The sequence below is a fragment of the Notolepis coatsorum genome, assembly GCF_963971535.1.
Source record: "Notolepis coatsorum genome assembly, chromosome: 1".
Taxonomy (NCBI): Eukaryota; Metazoa; Chordata; class Actinopteri; order Aulopiformes; family Paralepididae; genus Notolepis; species Notolepis coatsorum.
Window position 1 is genome coordinate 231,953,504 of NC_140165.1, and position 18,678 is coordinate 231,972,181.

At 42.2% G+C, this 18,678-nt stretch overlaps 1 protein-coding gene across 1 annotated transcript in view; it reads right to left on the reverse strand.

The window, feature by feature from the left end:
• The window catches only part of LOC311224239 (uncharacterized protein), a 49,030-nt gene that overhangs the window by 30,159 nt on the left and 193 nt on the right, over window positions 1–18,678 (reverse strand). The window contains exons 2-10 of the mRNA XM_084309143.1: window positions 15,083–15,321; window positions 12,987–13,135; window positions 12,345–12,470; window positions 10,063–10,221; window positions 8,827–8,998; window positions 6,400–6,533; window positions 3,949–4,105; window positions 3,430–3,533; window positions 859–985 (exon numbers count right to left, since the gene is read on the reverse strand). Of these exons, the coding sequence (XP_084165269.1) occupies window positions 859–985; window positions 3,430–3,533; window positions 3,949–4,105; window positions 6,400–6,533; window positions 8,827–8,998; window positions 10,063–10,221; window positions 12,345–12,470; window positions 12,987–13,135; window positions 15,083–15,321 (1,367 nt within the window). The remainder of the gene's footprint in view (window positions 1–858; window positions 986–3,429; window positions 3,534–3,948; window positions 4,106–6,399; window positions 6,534–8,826; window positions 8,999–10,062; window positions 10,222–12,344; window positions 12,471–12,986; window positions 13,136–15,082; window positions 15,322–18,678) is intronic.

Genomic DNA, 18,678 nt, shown 5'->3' on the forward strand with positions numbered 1-18,678 from the left:
ATGCCACCATCCACTCCCAATGTTAACGTTAATATCGCCTAATCTATGTTTTAAAATGTGTCTAATCTGCCCGTCGCTTATCAAAGACTCATTTTCCAGTCAACATTGGCAAGGCAGATTGTATTTTTATCGCTTCATTTCCATTTGATAGCATTTTGAAAATCACCCGTTTTCCGGGGAAAAACAACACATTCTATGATAATCGCCTTTTACTGGAATATTCCAGAACGTTGTCATTTGTCGGCCTATTTATGAATCGTTTTAAAATAAACGCTAGATGATCGATAGTATATGTGTGCGCTGCTGTTATTTCCTCATGGCTTTTACAGTCAAAACAGCTATATCACATATAGTGGAAACGCTTATATCTCCGTGAAAACAAGTCTGATTATCCTAACACTGATAACAGCTTCCTTACCTGAGGTCAGATGGTATCCAAATGGTTTATTCCAATTTCCGATCGCCAAAATAATACATAAAGGAACAACTTTATATTTGCACAATACAAGATATCAAACCCAATAGATGCCACTGCAATATTCCATTCTTCATGTGGCATGATGGTTTGTTTTACAGACCCCATGTATGACACAGGATCCCTATGAAGTCGCCCACGGAAGTCAATCTTCTCTGCAGGGAGTATTTGACTGTGTTAAAACCAAACTGGTTTACCGTCTCCATGTATCATCCATGTATCATCTCTATTCTAATCCTTCATAAAATATTAAATACGATAGTGTGACCTGGACAATAGTTATTTATTGCTAAATAACATTCCACTTAGAACTGATTATGCACAACATTCGGTTCCTCTGGATGTACTGTATGACCGGTTCATCAAAGTACATAATGAGGCCTCAGTTGATTCTTGGCGCTGCAGTGTTTTCACATCCCAGCCAGGTGTTTGCTTTCTCCACTCCGACAACCTGCTTCTGTTTGTAGTCGTACTTGTAGACTTGTGATCCGACAAAGAAGTAGATGAAACCTAGGATGACAAAGAAATCATACGGCAACAGAAAAAAACAACATTAATGTAATTTATTATAGAGCCTTGGGCTTTCATAATACTGTATGCATGTGTGTCATTAATGCTGCTATTTCTGAAGTCTGGATTTCAGGATTCACAACATCAAAATGGCATCATCAATCTTGGAGGCCAATACCCCCCAGAGCCCCCTCATACCCACCCAGTACCCCCCAGATGCCCCCCCAGTAACCCAAACCCACTAGTCCAGTTACTGTATCAATAGCCACATGACATCACAAGAGACACATGAACATAACATTTAATAAAACATTTACAAACTAAATGTTGTTTTACCAGAAAAAAGGAACACCTTCCATGGTGCAAAATAAAACAAACACAGCTAAATAAAACAAACAAAACACGATCCCTAGGAAGCAGGACATTATGATAATAATAGATTCAGAAATATTCATTATACATCAGACAAAAATATACAGGACTAATACAGGACCAAAATCTGCACGGACTATAACGTATATTATGCCAGTTAGGGTACAGACCCTCACCCTGCACCTAGTGTGTTTATTAGTTAATTATATTGTTTACAGTGTTTATTTTTTTCTTGTTTTTATATTCAGATCTAATTTTATTGTCTATATGTCTTTCTACTATTACCCTGTCCATACCTGTACCTCCCCTCCCCCCTCCCATATGCTGCCCGAATTTCCGCAAGGTGATTAATAAAGGAATATCTTATCTTAGGTCATCATCAAACAAACTAGCATGTTCCTTTTATACCTTTTAAGAGAATATACTCTTTTGTGCTGCTTTTTAAAACAAGCTTTACTTGTTGCTTTTGTTAAGGACCATGGTAACACATCCCACAAGTGGCAGCTCTGTTCAAAACAGTTTGTGCATTGCACAAGTTCTAGGTGAAAGAACTATGATATGACCTTGCGTTACCTGTCTGGTATGACTGTGTCTGTTAGTATTATGAAATGTTTGAGTACAAGCTTTTAGGCCTAGCTAGAGTACACAAAACTAGGAGGATTACTTACAAATATGTTCTCAACTTGTAGCCAGGAGAGAACATCATGCCCTGGGTGACCAGGTAAGAGCTAGACGCAAGTTGATCTGCACAAGTTGAAGCTTGTGCAAATCTCTTTCTCTCACGCTTGACCAAACAACGGAACAACAAGATGAGACAAAACCAGCGCTTGTATAACATGTCTAATTTAGTGGATCAGTCAGGAAATAAGCACAACCTCCTAATGACAGACGCTGCCCTTCCCATCTTAGCCACAAACTTATCAACATGACAAGACCGTACGCTGTCTGTCCAGGGTGACTCCTAAGAGCTTTACTTTGTGGAGCTGCTCCACCCTTCATTAACTCCTTCTTATTTGATACACCTGTTAAAAATGTAATCTACTCCCTATAACAGAGCTGCTCACCATATCTCACTAGATGCCCCCAGTGTTAATACTTCCTTTGGTCAACCCTCCTTCCAATTTGCTGCTCCCAGAAGTTGGAACGAGATGCACACACACACGCGCGCGCACGCACGCACGCACGCACACACACACACACACACACACACACACACACACACACACACACACACACACACACACACACACACACACACACACACACACACACACACACACACACACACACACACACACACACACACACACACACACACACACACACACACACACACACACACACACACACACACACACACACACACTTACACTTACATACCTTGTAATTGTATTTGGTTGTTTGTTTGATGTGTGTTTAAATGATTTCCCTTACCTCTGTAATGTATTTTCTATTTTATTTATTTATTTATTTTATTTAGTTGTCCCCTTCGAGAGGCCCTTTTGTCCTCTCACCAGGCCGTCATTGTAAATAAGAATTTGTTCTTAATTGACCTGCCTGGTTAAATGAAGTTTAAATTAAAAAAATCTAATTAATTAATTAATTTGTTCTTTGATTGATAGCTTGTTAGACTTTGAGGAAGATTGTATAGACCAATCAAATTGAAGCATGCCTCCAATGTTTACACACCTCCAGCGCACGCCCATGCGTCCTCATTCGCACGCTGGAAGAACACGTGATACATCGTTTTCGAGTTCCCCTCTCCTCCTAATGTGCTCTATAGCGCCAATTTCATCAAATAGTGGTAAAAATAGCATAGTACCTATCAATTCCTTCAGAAGGTTTGATGACTGACATTATTACTACACAAGCTGACCCGAATATGAGCACGTCTGGTTTGTTGTGTACACTTATGTTCTATTAGCTTTCTATGCCATTTGCAACCTTGAAATCAAACCGTGTGAACACAATATTTATGTCAGCTGAACAACCAAATTTATAGAACAGTGATTATGTATATGAGAATGTGTAGTGTGCGTGTGTGGGGGGGGGGGGGGGGGGGGGTGGCTTACCATTCTTATGAACAGCTGCACTTATGGTGGTGTTGAGTCCAGGGAAGTCCTCACTGATGTACTTTGGGAAACCAATGTCCATAACCCTCCGCTTTTCATTGTAACTGAAAAAGCCATGACAATTCATAATGCCAATACCACTAGTAATTACAAATGCTTCATCTCTACACACACACGCACACACACGCACACGCACACACACACACACACACACACACACACACACACACACACACACACACACACACACACACACACACACACACACACACACACACACACACACACACACACACACACACACACACACACACACACACACACACACACACACACACACACACACACACACACACACACACACACACACACACACACACACACACACAGTGGAGTCCAAGTCTCTGTCTAGGTTCAAGTCCAGAACACCAAGTCACTTACTAGTCCAAGTCAAATCACAAAGTAAAGTCACAAGTCTGTGAGATAATCACAAAACATGTTGTGTATGTGTTGTCTTACCTCCAGTAGATGTCATGGATGAAGAAAAGCGTGCGTCCAGTCCCCGCAATGTGCACCGCCGCGTCCACATCCTGAACCCAGGTGGGGAAGCCCAGGTTACTCAGGGGCTTTGGCTTGCCTTTCACCAGAGAGCCCTTCACCGTCCAGTACATGGATTCTGTCACAGGGTTGTGGAAAAGACGAGATATGGGACACCTCCTGAATACCACTGGTGACAGGGGCGTAGGAGAAAGACACGCTCATCTGTCATTAAAGCCCCAGTCTGTGATTAGTGGGGAAACAGCGCCCTCTATAAGATTCCGCCCGAGCTGCCATTTGTTATTGTACACTCTGAGGCTGGAGGAGCTGTCTCCGCTTCCTTCCTGACAGTGAGGTGAAAATAACAGAAGGTGAATAGAGCTGACTATCTGTGATACTAGCTTGTTGTTTTACTACAGAGTAGGCCTATATTGACAATAAACAGTTATAAACTAGAAAGGTGTGCTCAGTAAATCTCTCTCTCAAACAAAAAATATGTGTAGCATCCTGAATATTCTGCTATTTATTCAGAAGTGCTGACTTAACCTGTTACTTCCCCTGTGTGCACAAAGACGTGATAAACAGTGTTCCTCTTTGATATCTCGCCCGGACTAATGATGCGAGGTGCTCTTCTTCCTCCGGCTTCGATATGGACCATTAACGTGACATTGAATCATCTTTCTTCCTGCCTTGAGTGTCCCATAGTGGGACCAGTTTGCGGTCGCCAGCAGGGGGCGGTGGTGGCAGGCGGAGCGAAGGAGAAAGGAGCAGCGAGTGAGAAGCTAGTTACCTGGAGGGCGGAACAGGAGGAAGTCCTCTTCGACAGTGAACTCGAACGTGAACGGACGTGGGCTCTCGAAGAGCCCCGTTGAAGAGCAACAGGAGATAACAAGTACTTTGCTATAACACGGGTTATCCTAGAAGTACAAGCGATAGAGAAGTGTGTGACTAAGCGAAACGGAAAGAAGAACCAACTTCAGTAAATAACGTGTTATCCTAGAAGTTGAAGCAGTATATTAGCTTGCTGCTAACGGCTATAGTGACTCTGAGTACACCACAAGGCGAGCGTCGCTGAAGACAGGTGGTGCATATAGCACGTTGCGTTAGCTGTATAGACGACAGCAGGAGGGTCCACCAAGACCCACAGTTTAGCTGTGTTTAAGGTAGCAAACAGTTTAGAGGGCGCCAGCTCAGTCAGCAGCCCCGCAGTGGACGTCTCGTCGACGCAGCCGAGGACACCTCTTCTTCCAACAGAGGTCGCCACAACACAGCACGCTCCTCCAGTTCAGCCACTGCCCCTGCTGCCTACCCTGGCTGGCTGTTCTCGCGGGATCGCCCGACGGCCATCTTGTCACCCGGACGAGGGGTGGTGAGAGTGGACCCGCCATCTCGGTTAAGTACAGCGGTACTTCGTGTGCCAAAACAATATTCATTTGAAGCGAACGCTAGCAACCAGCGTCTAGGGGTACCCCAACCATTATAAGCCGGCTTTAGCTTAGGTCTTTTATTTGGTAACGTGGGCCCACATGTGATTTATTTTTGTATGGTAATAATATTGTGATGTTCTTGAATTCCCATTGAACTCCTTAATATGTGCCTGGGTCTTCCCCTACTCAAAGCCGGGCTCTTGAATTAATGTACTGAGCACTAGGTGGCTATTTTGGGAATAGCGTCCCCTGTATTGTGAGTGAGAGCACCCGGTGCCTACTGTGATTATACTGCATATGAACCACATGAAGTTATAATCTGTAATTGCTACTTGACCCGGCCTTATATAAAGGAGACGTAGATGGGAGCACAGTGTGTGTGTCTATTACTGAGCCTTGTTCTAACCTTTGTTGACCGGGTAAATATATGACTATCAGCATTACTATTGAACCCTTCCCACCCTATTCGTATCACATGGTTAAAGGTCTCTACAGGTTGTCAAGGAAGGGTACTGCTTTGGGGGAGCGCAATATCTTTAGTCAACTAACAGTCACCATGTGTGGGAGGGCTAACGGAGGTACTGGGGGAAGTGAGAGTGTGTGGGGAGCTACTGCTGACCGCCCTGGAAGGCGAGGAGGACCAGAGTACCACCCCCCAGGTTAGTAAATCCTGGGCCCCATCCGCTCCTGCTGCCCGCCCTCCAGTTCGACGTTCCGGGCCCAAAGATGGGGGTTCAGATAGATTAGAATCTACTGCATCCCGCTACCAGGTGGCCGTGTACAACCACTCCCATAAAGCAGGGATAATCCACCCTGCTACATATGTATTACTGATTATTAGTATAGAGATACATTCAAACTATAATACAGTTTAATCATTAACCCTTTCACTGCCACACTACCAGTGGTAGTGAAAGGTTAACCTTCTGTAGTGTGGTAGTGAAAGGGTTAAAAGCAAACACATTATTGTATGGGGCTATGACATGAAAATGGTTGCATTTTGTACCATGAATGAGATAAGCGGTGGATCTGCGGGGAACCCAGAAGGCAGCATCGATGTTCGTCTCAATCTTGGGCATGAAGTTGGTGATGGGACCTTCTTTGATGTCATTTTGCTTGTTGTGTTTGATCCATAGATACCTTATACAGACATGAGAGAAAAGTAGTACACATCAGTATCATCTGGGTGTGGGCAAAACACAAAGCACTTCATTCATCATGATTCCTCAAGCCAAGGCACTTTATGGTAAGCCACTAGGGGTGTAACAATCGAAATGCATCGATCCTAATGTGACGATTCAACTGCATCGATTTGAAAATATTAGAATAGATTAGAATCGATTAGAATAAAAACGAAAATATTTGTAAGTAATTTTTTTTATGTATTGTTTTTGTGTACTTTTTTGTGTATTGTTTTTATTGGCCTATAGTCCATTCATGCTGAGTGAATCAGTTCCCCCAGCCACATTTGTGTATTCAAATTTTTTTGGGGAATTCACTGATAGAAAATTAATCTAATCGAATCGAATCGAATCGTGGTCAAATGAAGAGATTTCATGATGCATTGAATCGTTGCCTGAACAATCGTAATCGAATTTAATCGTTGTGAGGTCGAATCGTTACACCCCTATAAGCCACCATAAACCAATTTCCAATTTCACCAATTTTCAATGGTATCTGTATGGTCTCTGATTACTGTGTTTTTAACAGTAACTGCAAATTAATGGATTACATTTACAATTGACCCACATCAAACCCTGCCCCCTTTTCTTGATCCTCCAATCGCAACTGCTTCCAGGAATTTACAGAATCAATAACTGTAAATCAAAGTAAACTCTACTCCCCCAGCCATGTAAAGTTCCCAGAGTTTGCACTGAATTAGGAAAATCTGCTTTTAGCTTCTGTGCCCCAGAAACATGAGGTGCTTTGCAATGCACTTAAAAAATGTATTCATTAGTATCTATTGGTCAGTTTAAATCTTTAATAGCAAACCACTTCACCACAGTCTGCAGTTGTTTTTAATTATTTTAAATGTTTAATTGACTTACTTTGTGTTTCTATATTTATTAAAAATAAATATATACATATTGTGTTGTATTTCTCAACGGCATTGTAAATGAGAGCTTGCTCTCAATGGGCCTCATTCACATACTCTCTTATATTCTTTCTTTTCTTATATGTTTTCTTAACCGTCTGGAGAAAAAATAAGAAAAGCCACGCTGCATTCATCAACCCGTTCTCAACGTCTGTTCTTCAGGTGTGTTGAATGATGAATCCCACTCATTCTAAACTGAAATGCGCATTCTTGCTCAATTAATTTGCGGTCATTATAATACGAGAGCCGTGTGCAAAACTGCATTGCATGAGCGGATCCATGTTTTCAACAGGTAGCGCTGGCACGCTTCTTTGCGACAGATCAAAATGTTATCAGATTCAAATGTATTGTCATCATACAGCACCTAGAGTGGAATAGACTGCATTAATATTCCATATTTATACCGTCTAGTTGTGCACTCCTGGCCACCTACCGCAGCGCGCACACACACACCCACACACACACACAAACACACACACATACGTGTGTTGGGAAATACCGGACCTGTCATCTATCACTCTGAAAGGTTCCTGTGGCTAAATCCCAGAGTGCGCTCAGAACTTGTAGGTGTGGAGGCACAGGATTTGACCGGTGTGTGTGTTTATGTTTGGTCATCTCATCACTCGTGTGTGTTGTTATGTATAAGCTGTCTCATCCTTTCGCCTCTCTCTCTCTCTCTCTCTCTCTCTCTCTCTCTCTCTCTCCCCCTCTCTATCTCTCTTTCTCTCTCTACCAAATCCATTCAGAATGCAGTGCGTGTGACGCGGGTCAAAGTCAGTTGTTTATTTATTTATTTTCACTTGTTTACATATGAGGTGGTCCGCAAATGTTCTTGATAACAATCTAGTGGTCCGCAGAAACATCTCTAAATATGCGTTCTATGCGTACGGCCTGGCCGGCCAGAGCATCTAACTGTTCTAACAGCAATATATAATCCATTTCAGAAGCAGAACGCAGTTATAATAATAATTATTATTATTATTGAAAAGTTCTGGGGTTTTTTAAGTCGTATTTGGGGGCAATTGACAAATGTTAGGCATTTAAAATAGTTTTCATCTGGATAAGAGTTTATTATCTGAGTAAGTGTGCTCTCGACCACTCTTAGAATTTGGTCTTGCCTAAGAGAAAAGCTAAAATAAGAAAACATTGCTGAATCCCAGGTAAGAACAAAATGAGAAAAAATGCTAGTTAACAAAATAAGAGGAAATCTGTTCTTATATCGCTTTGTGAATGAGGCCCATTGATCCTTCGAGATTAAATAAAGATTGAATGAATTAATGTATTTGTCGCCTGCCAAGGCCAGATGTAATAGGTGTCCTCATTAATAAACCGCTTTACCTTTCTCTGAAAAAAAAGGTGGCGTCCCCCAGGGTAGATACTGCGTCAAAGGACAGATCAGGATTACATTTGTTTTGCAGGAGTCGGGGGAACTGAGGTCCTGACAACCAGGGGTTGTACTGAATGTTCCAGTTGTATCTCGTAGAGAAGTACTGAGGACTTATCTGTGGACCTGAGAAATATCAGCAAACATCAGAGACACGTCACTTGACTTCCACTTTAAAGACACAATACTGGATTAATTTGGTTAAAATATGCTCTAGAGGAATTTGACTTGTTGACAACATTCAAAATCATAAATCAAATACCTTTAATTGCAAATGTAAATAGACATTTAACAGCCTCAAAAAGTCATGTCAAGCTTAGTCTCACATACTGTAGCCATACCTCTCTCCACACTATGTTAGCACTGTGCCAGCGGCAGAGAGAGGTCTGGTGGAACCTGTTATCATTCCAGTATAGATTGTCAGACTGGCCAAATACCTGTATCTCCAAACACTATAGAAATAAAGCCAGTATAGGTGTTAGTAAGCATCCTGAGATCAATAGTGACCTCATATAAAATAACAGTCACAGCTTGGCTTTAGGGGGCATGAATGGTGAAAATATAAAAAATGTTAGTTGAATTCACCAGACGAGATGGAGCAAATACAGGTATATTAACAATGAAGATGAAATTGACTGCTATGAATTCTCTGTGGCGTATACAGTAGATAATGAATAGGTTACATTTAGAAATGGTCTAATCTTTTAAATGACAACAATGCCACTGTTGAGACCAAACGCACTAGCATGCCTTCATGCAAGTTTGATAGTTTTTGATGATCAAACTGGTGCAAGTAGAGCAAGACAATATTTATCTTTGCGTTGTAATCTGAACGTACAGTAAGACCAACTCAATAAATTCCATTGAAACCAGCCTTTAATCTTTTACTCAACATGACCCAATAGTCTAAATCTCTATATATATATAAAAGCAACTGCCCATGCTGGCCCTAACACAAGATTTGAGAGCCACTGGTAATTTAGCTGTGACTACTTTAGCTGCTGTCGTGACACGCTTAGTCCTCTGTTGGTTGTTTTGCGATACTCTATCATCTGGTGGTGGTACGGGGCAGCCTGCAGGCTTAGCGCCTGACCAAAATGGTTGGACCAAGTGACAGACCGACCTTGCCATTTCTTAGAGCCCTTTGCTAGCCCTCGCTAGCCGTGCTAAAAAAACAAAATAAAAGTTACCATAAAGTGCATTGATGTTTGTCACGTCCTCTCTGGAGAGTAAGTTGAGTGCTCTAGGGAACTTGTACGTAGGATACATCAGCGACTGTTGGTTCGTGGAGTGTTTCAAGCCCAGCGCGTGACCGAACTCATGTGCTGCTACCACATAGAGATTGAATCCTGTAATGGTACAAAAACAAATCAGATCACCATAACACTTGGTTTCTTAAAGGGTTCTTTAAACTGGATTTGACAACGTCCTTCCCAACGTCCTTCCCGCATCAGGATGCCTCCAAAGCCACGCCGCAGCTGTGTGTCAGCAGCAGGCCTTTGTGTACATGTGCAACTGTTATGCGCATAACAAGTACATGTGTCTCTAGAGGGTTTGATAGACAGCTTGCTCGTTCAAATCATTTGACTTGGTCGTTTGGTTGATTGGATGTCATTGTTTTAGGAAAGATCTTTTTAATTTTGGTGTCAAACGTCTTAATCTTTTGAGTACTGCTGTTGAGATATAATAAGGAATCTAAAATGTTGCCAAAAATCCGTGGCAGCCTATTGATCCTGTAAACAATTTGACTCAGGACCAAATGTGAGTTGCAAGCCTTCTATTGGCAGGTCCGCACATGCAACACTGTATCATGTCCCGGTGTCACGCCTGTCCCACGACGTCTGCGTCTTCACACTCGGGCACCATTAGGCGTGTGTTCTTCATGCTCAGACACCATTAGGCGTGTTCTTCACGCTCAGGCACCATTAGCCATGTGTTCTTCATGCTCAGACACCATTAGGCGTGTTCTTCACGCTCAGGCACCATTAGCCATGTGTTCTTCATGCTCAGGCACCATTAGGCGTGTTCTTCACACTCAGGCACCATTAGGCGTGTGTTCTTCATGCTCAGATACCATTAGGCGTGTTCTTCATGCTCAGACACCATTAGGCGTGTTCTTCATGCTCAGGCACCATTAGGCGTGTTCTTCACACTCAGACACCATTAGGCGTGTTCTTCACACTCAGGCACCATTAGGCGTGTTCTTCATGCTCAGGCACCATTAGGCGTGTTCTTCACACTCAGACACCATTAGGCGTGTTCTTCACACTCAGTCACTATTAGGCGTGTGTTCTTCATGCTCAGACACCATTAGGCGTGTTCTTCACACTCAGACACCATTAGGCGTGTTCTTCACCCTCAGACACCATTAGGCGTGTGTTCTTCACACTCAGACACCATTAGGCGTGTGTTCTTCACGCTCAGACACCATTAGGCGTGTTCTTCACCCTCAGACACCATTAGGCGTGTTCTTCATGCTCAGACACCATTAGGTGTGTTCTTCACACTCAGACACCATTAGGCGTGTGTTCTTCACGATCAGACACCATTAGGTGTGTTCTTCACACTCAGACACCATTAGGCGTGTTCTTCACACTCAGACACCATTAGGCGTGTTCTTCATGCTCAGACACCATTAGGCGTGTTCTTCACACTCAGACACCATTAGGCGTGTGTTCTTCACGATCAGACACCATTAGGCGTGTTCTTCACACTCAGACACCATTAGGCGTGTGTTCTTCACACTCAGACACCATTAGGCGTGTGTTCTTCACGATCAGACACCATTAGGCGTGTGTCTAACATGCACTGTGCATGGCCCTCTTCACTCTCTGTAGTCTCTGTGGTTAACTGCATAAGTTTGCCTGCCGGGGATCGGAACCCAGGGCGTTACGTTGGTCAGCAAGTACTTTTGACCATGACACTGCCGAGACACAGTTTAATGACAGCCTCACCCAAACCATAACCCAAACCTTAACCACACAGTTGTCTTAAACTAACCATAACCGTTAAGGAAACCAGTAAAACGAACCTTAACCATAACCATAACTGCTTCCATTCATTGTGCTAAGCTAGGCTAGCGTGCAGCTGGATATGCATGTTAAGTAACAGTACCATTCATAACAAATCCATGAGTTAAAATGTAGGTTTACATGGCCATATAGAGTAGGCCTATACCCACCTCTTTTTCTGGCCAGGCCACATTGTGTATACCCTGAGGGGTTGACCCACTTCCCCTTTGCCCTCATTGGCCCAAGTGCCCCTTTTCATAGCATAACATAGTTATTATATATAACAAAAATAAAAAAGAATTTATGACAATTATCAGTCAGTCTGCATATACTTCAACATAATCCCACCATAGAAGATGAATGACTCTGTTATGAATGTGTTATGACCCTGTTATTTCACAAACATAATCCCATATAGATATGTCTGAATATCCACTGTGATTCTGATTGTGACTCAGTACCCTTGTCTCCTGCTGTCCAGTGCTCATCATCATCGAAGTGCGTGTCCCCGCCCGTCCCTTCTCCTGGACCAAAGGCATGAGCCAGCGTTCCTCTGGGGCCGTCGAATGGAAACAGGTCTCCGTGGTCTTCATTATAATAATAAGAAAGAAAGAAAAGATAATCCTCACAGAGGAGAAAATCATCACATCAAGCCAAAAGACAATGAGAAATCTCTATAGACGGGTTTCTGGTCCACGTCAGACTCAAGGAGGTAAAAAGGAACATAATCCTGGCCAGAACAATGGGGCAGACTACATATATTTACATTTGTTTGCCATGCTAACAATCTAAACAATCAATCTATGCCAAAGCTATATAATAAAAGGTTACTCACACTCACAGCTGATTTGACTAAATGACATCCAGCTGTTTTTGTCAGGGGAGTGCCATGGTTTCTCCATAGAGCCTGTTGTACTTTTTTAGCGCAGCAGCTCAGGCAGGTAGGGGGCAACCTATAGTCACGTGATTCAGCGGGCATCGCTTATTGGCTCAAACATGGTATGTTTATAAACAAGAAACCCGTCTATAGACGTCATCTAAATGAATGAATTTGCAACGGTACAGTATTATAGTGCTTTTATGCTAACGTTAAAGGAACCCACCATGGGTAGCAAACTCCACCATGATGTCAGCGTTGCGGGTGTATGACCTCACAAAGGTCAGGGTGCTGGCTATGCCCCAGACGCTGAGAGCCGACTCGATCAGAGAGTCCACGGTGCTGCGTGGCATGTCTCTGGTGTATCTACCGATGCTGCAACACAGGAAACGGTAAGGCGGTAAGACTCGGATTGGTTGAAATAAAATTAACATTCTTTCATTTGATTTGAATGCGTTTGATTTATTCTTCCTCAGAAAGTTTGGCTGGTAATTCAGTTGGTTCAACTGTGCTAAATGAGATCAGTCTATCTCATGAAAAGTGTATGTAATTAAATCTATATCCAATAGAAATGCAACCAAGGTCTGAAATTAAATTAAATTAAACCAGCGAGAAAGAGATTAAGACAAAACAACACGTCACAACTGAACACCGATGTCAGTCCTCTCAACCATCATGAAGATTCTAAAATACATATGTTGTAAATGATTGATTGATTACTTTATTTTCGTGTCATGCACACCAAGTGCCCAACCCTCATGGGTTTATAAGATACCAACAATAGTGTTGCCGTGTTCCAATATTACACCACACATTACATTCCATAATGAATCTAAATACGGATTACAGCTCAGTCTTAAACAAAGTATTATGTCTTCTCTCCCATGCTTGACAAATAAAACTACAAAAAAAGTGTTTTCCTTCCTGAAGCACAACTCAAGTTGTTCATAGTCATCCAGCTCAAGAAAATCAACATAAACGGAGGACATTTTACTAAAAAGTACACACATATTACCTCATTCTCAATTTCAATTTCAATTGACGTAATCAATTGACGTAATCAATACCACTACAAGTATGGTCTTGTCAATAATCCAATGTACAGTGTTGTTTGTACAGTTGTACAGTGTCCCCCACCCACCCCTCCTACCCAACCCCCCCCCCCCTACCCAACCCCCCCCCCCCCTACTCCTAACGAACCCCCCCCCCCCCCCCCCCCCCACTCCTAACCAACCCCCCCCCCCCCCCCACCCACCCAACCACCTCCAATGTACAGTCCCCCCCCACCCCCACCTACCCAATCCAATGTACAGTTTCCACGCCTAATGTACATACTCTTTTCTTTCTGGACTCTTTTTGTATCACAAACAGTACTGTAATTGCAAATCTGGTATGTCATAAATGTATAGATGGAGCAGTACTGTCTATCTGTATGTCATGTATGTCATATATGTTACGATGAATTGAAAATGGGGGACCCTGATGTAAATAAGACGAAAGTCTTTCTCTGGTCTGCATCCCCTTAACAATTGTATGTATTGAGCTGTACTGTACTGTACCCATTCTGCAATCTGTTAATAAAGTTTTCATTCATTCATTCATTCTACTACTACTACTACTACTACTACTACTACTACTACTACTACTACTACTACTACTACTACTACTACTACTACTACTACTACTACTACTACTACTACTGCTACTACTACTGCTACTACTACTGCTACCTATAACAATCTAGGTAGTGAGCTAGCTCATTCGCAAATGTGTCTTTGCGAATGAGCTAGCTGGGTAACGATTTGATTTAATTTGATTATGGATCCCCATTAGCTGGTGCCATAACAACCAGCTAGTCTTCCTGGGGTCTAGCTAGGTCATCTTTGCAAATGAGCTAGTTGGGTACTCAGCTAGTTAATTCGCAATAGAAAACTGGAATAAAAGCTAAAACGGCTTGCCATACCACCACCACCTACTACTACTACAGTACTACTACTACTACTACTACTACTACTACTACTACTACTACTACTACTACTACTACTACTACTACTACTACTACTACTACTACTACTACTACTACTACTACTACTACTACTACTACTACTACTACTACTACTACTACTACTACTACTACTACTACTACTACTACTAATAATAATAATAATAATAATAATAATAATAATAATAATAATAATAATAATAATAATAATAATAATAATAATAATAATAATAATAATAATAATAATACAAATAATAAGAATTTCTGACAAGGCTTAGTGAAGGCAGCCCTTCATGCTTTGGACCTCAGACAGGAATCACCTGTAGGTGATGACGTTCTTGTTCCAGCGTGCTCCCTGGTCGTGGTTATATTCCTCCACGTCAGGGACTCCACAGCGGGGGGTCCTCATCAGGTCCAGGGTGTCTGAGTCCAGGGTGCCGGTCGTGTTTAGCCCAAAGAAGTTCTGCATGTCCTTCACCTTGGAGGTGAACGAGGGCCAGCTCCTCTTCCTGCGTCCGAACGGCTCCTTCTTCAGGTTGTAGTACTGTCGCAGGTATTCCTGAGGACAGAGTGGACAAGATAAGATAAGATATTCCTTTATTGATCCCCTTGGGGGAAATTGGGGCGTCATAGCAGCATGGGGGAGGGGGGGGGGGTGTGGAGGTACAAGTATGGGCAGGGTAATAGTAGAAAGACATAAATATAGGCAATACAATTTGATCAATATATAAATATGAGGACGGGGCATCGACGGGGCACCGGTTGAGAGAGTCAACAGCTTTAAGTACCTCGGAGCCTACATATCCGAGGACTTGACATGGACCACACACATTGACAGTGTTGTGAAGAAGGCACGACAACGCCTCTACTTCCTCAGGCGCCTAAGGAAGTTCCAAGTCAGTCAGAAGATCCTTAAGAACTTCTACTCATGTACAATAGAGAGCATCTTGACCGGCAACATCACCTCCTGGTTTGGGAATAGCACTGCACAAGACCGAAGCAGACTACAAAGAGTGACACGTTCAGCCGAACGCACAATTGGAGGGGGGCTCCCCACCCTCCAGAACATTTACAACAAGCGTTGCAAGGGCAAGGCTAAGAGAATCATTAAAGACTCCAGTCACCCGAACAACTGCCTCTTTGAACTGCTGCGGTCAGGCAAGCGATACCGGAGTCTCAAGGCGAGCACAGAAAGACTCAGAAGAAGCTTCTATCCCCAGGCCATCAGGCTGCTAAACGAACAATGAACACTACACAACAACAACCACCAAACGCACATAGCACACACATCCACACGCACACACTCACTTTAAACAAACACACTGTAGCACCCACTCCACACACTTTATAGCACACACCCACTTTAAACAAACACACTGTAGCACCCACTCCCCACACTTTATATTTATTGATGAAGGATTGCACTACAACTCGTACACCTTACTGTAAATTGTACCTAAATTGTACCTCATCCCATTTCTGCTTTGCACTATATAGTACTGTACATTAGTACACTGCATAGTATTGTATATTATTATATGGTAACTCAGAACATTGTACATATGTCTATACCGAACACTGTGACCTCATTTTCTTCTTCTAAATTACATGCACTATGTTATTTGATACTATCTTGTCTAGCACAGTCTCTGGAGCGTAACAGTAAGAAGCATTTTGTATGAAAGTATTCTGTACTTCTGTATGACAACTATTAAAGAAACTTGAAACTTGACAAAATAAACAGTGTAAACAAAGGTGCAGATGAGGGACTGTTTGCCCTATCGGTTATATTATACATTACAATACATATGGGCAATAAAGAATGTGATTCTGAATATATACTATGAGTAAGAGTAAAAGTAAAGGACAACCTGAATCCTAACCTTGTCCTGTTGTGAGGAGGACATCAAAGGTACCAATGTGTACCAGAGCTCAGCTGCATCGGCCCCTTGAGGAGCTCTGCTGATGGTACCTGAGTCAGGGTTAGGGTTAGGTTACCTGACAGAGAACACATCTCTAATGAACTGCAGACAGTCACATCTCAACTATTTTCAACCGTAGGAGGTCCAACTCGAGGAAGAGATAGTTGAGGAAATAGTGTCAGCAGTTCACTAGAGGTCTGTTTACAAGAGCCCTGTTCACTATAGGTCTGTTTACAAGAGCCCTGTTCACTATAGGTCTGTTTACAAGAGGTCAGTTCACTAGAGGTCAGTTCACTAGAGGTCTGTTCACTATAGGTCTGTTCACTAGAGGTCTGTTCACTATAGGTCTGTTTACAAGAGGTCAGTTCACTAGAGGTCAGTTCACTAGAGGTCTGTTCACTATAGGACTAGAGGTCTGTTCACTAGAGCAGGGGTTCCCAAACTTTTCAGGCCAGGACCCAGAAAATAAGGCGTCAGAGAGCCGCGGCCCAATGCACATCGTGAAGCTTAAAAAAAAAAAAAAATTGCCAGGCGACCGATTTTTTAAGCCAAATATCACTTCGATCCTATTAAGTTAGTTCAAGTTAGTTATTCATTTATATGTGCTATTTATGAGAGGGCTAACTTGTTGCAAAATAATAATGATAATAATAATAGCCTCATTAAAATACTATTGTTGCTTCGGTTGTTTTCAGCGTTTTATGTGCATAATCTGTTATTTAGTTTGAAATGTTCGTTGAAATAAGTAGATTTTACGTTTTTGTTTATTTATTAAGTTAATATAAAACCATATAGTCACATTTTAGAATACAATAGAATAGAATTTTAGAATACAACTAGAAACACTGTCCTGGCCTGCTTCTAAGTTCAGTGACCTGACCAAAAAAAAAAAGAAAAAAATGATTTAAAAAAAAAATTTAAATGTTTTTTTGGAAATCATCTCGCGGCCCTCCCGTGGCTTTTCGCGGCCCACCTTTGGGAACCACTGCACTAGAGGACTGTTTACAAGAGCCCTGTTCACTAGAGGTCAGTTCACTAGAGGTCAGTTCACTAGAGGTCAGTTCACTAGAGGTCAGTTCACTAGAGGTCTGTTCACTAGAGGTCTGTTCACTAGAGGTCAGTTCACTAGAGGTCAGTTCACTAGAGGTCAGTTCACTAGAGGTCAGTTCACTAGAGGTCAGTTCACTAGAGGTCTGTTCACTAGAGGTCTGTTCACTAGAGGTCAGTTCACTGGAGGTCTGTTCACTAGAGGTTTGCTCTAGTTTCTTAGGAGGGTGACACATCCGAGCTCTCGAGAGACGTTGTATGTCTTCGTCACAACAGAATGACAGGATTCAGGTTTGAAATGATCAAAATGCACCCTTTAAGATTCTTTATCCAATCTGTATTACACTGCATTGGGAATCCGAGATTATTTCCCAACTCTCTTATCGATTTAACAAACACACAGGTTATCAAATAGCAAGGATTATACCTGAGCATACAGTAGGCTACTCCTATAACCTCAAGCTGAAATGACACATGAGAAAAATTCCTACACTGCACCACAAACAAACCAAATAGACCTGACGTGCCACAAACAGTCATAATGCGACAAAAATTCTCATTGGCAAAGAACAAAAGGAATAAGTGAGGGAGAAGTAGAAAAGAGGAGACCAATTAGGCAGATCGGTAGAATTTGTAAAAAATAAACAGTATTATTGTGGCAGAGACTCATAGGGCAGTGCATTTGGAGATAATTGGATTTACCCCCGCCCATCCTACCCACACAAATAATTTTTTATGGATAAACAGATATCTCAGTTCATCCACACACGCCATTCACACACCGATCAGGAGGCACACATTCTTCAGCTTACTTTCACTTAATTAAAGGACACCTTGCTTCTTTCACAATAATTGTCTGGTAAAGAAAAAAAAGCTAATATCTGACCTTCACACTTAGCACAGTTCTTGGTAATGCACAACAGATGCACCTGCATGCACTCGCTCTC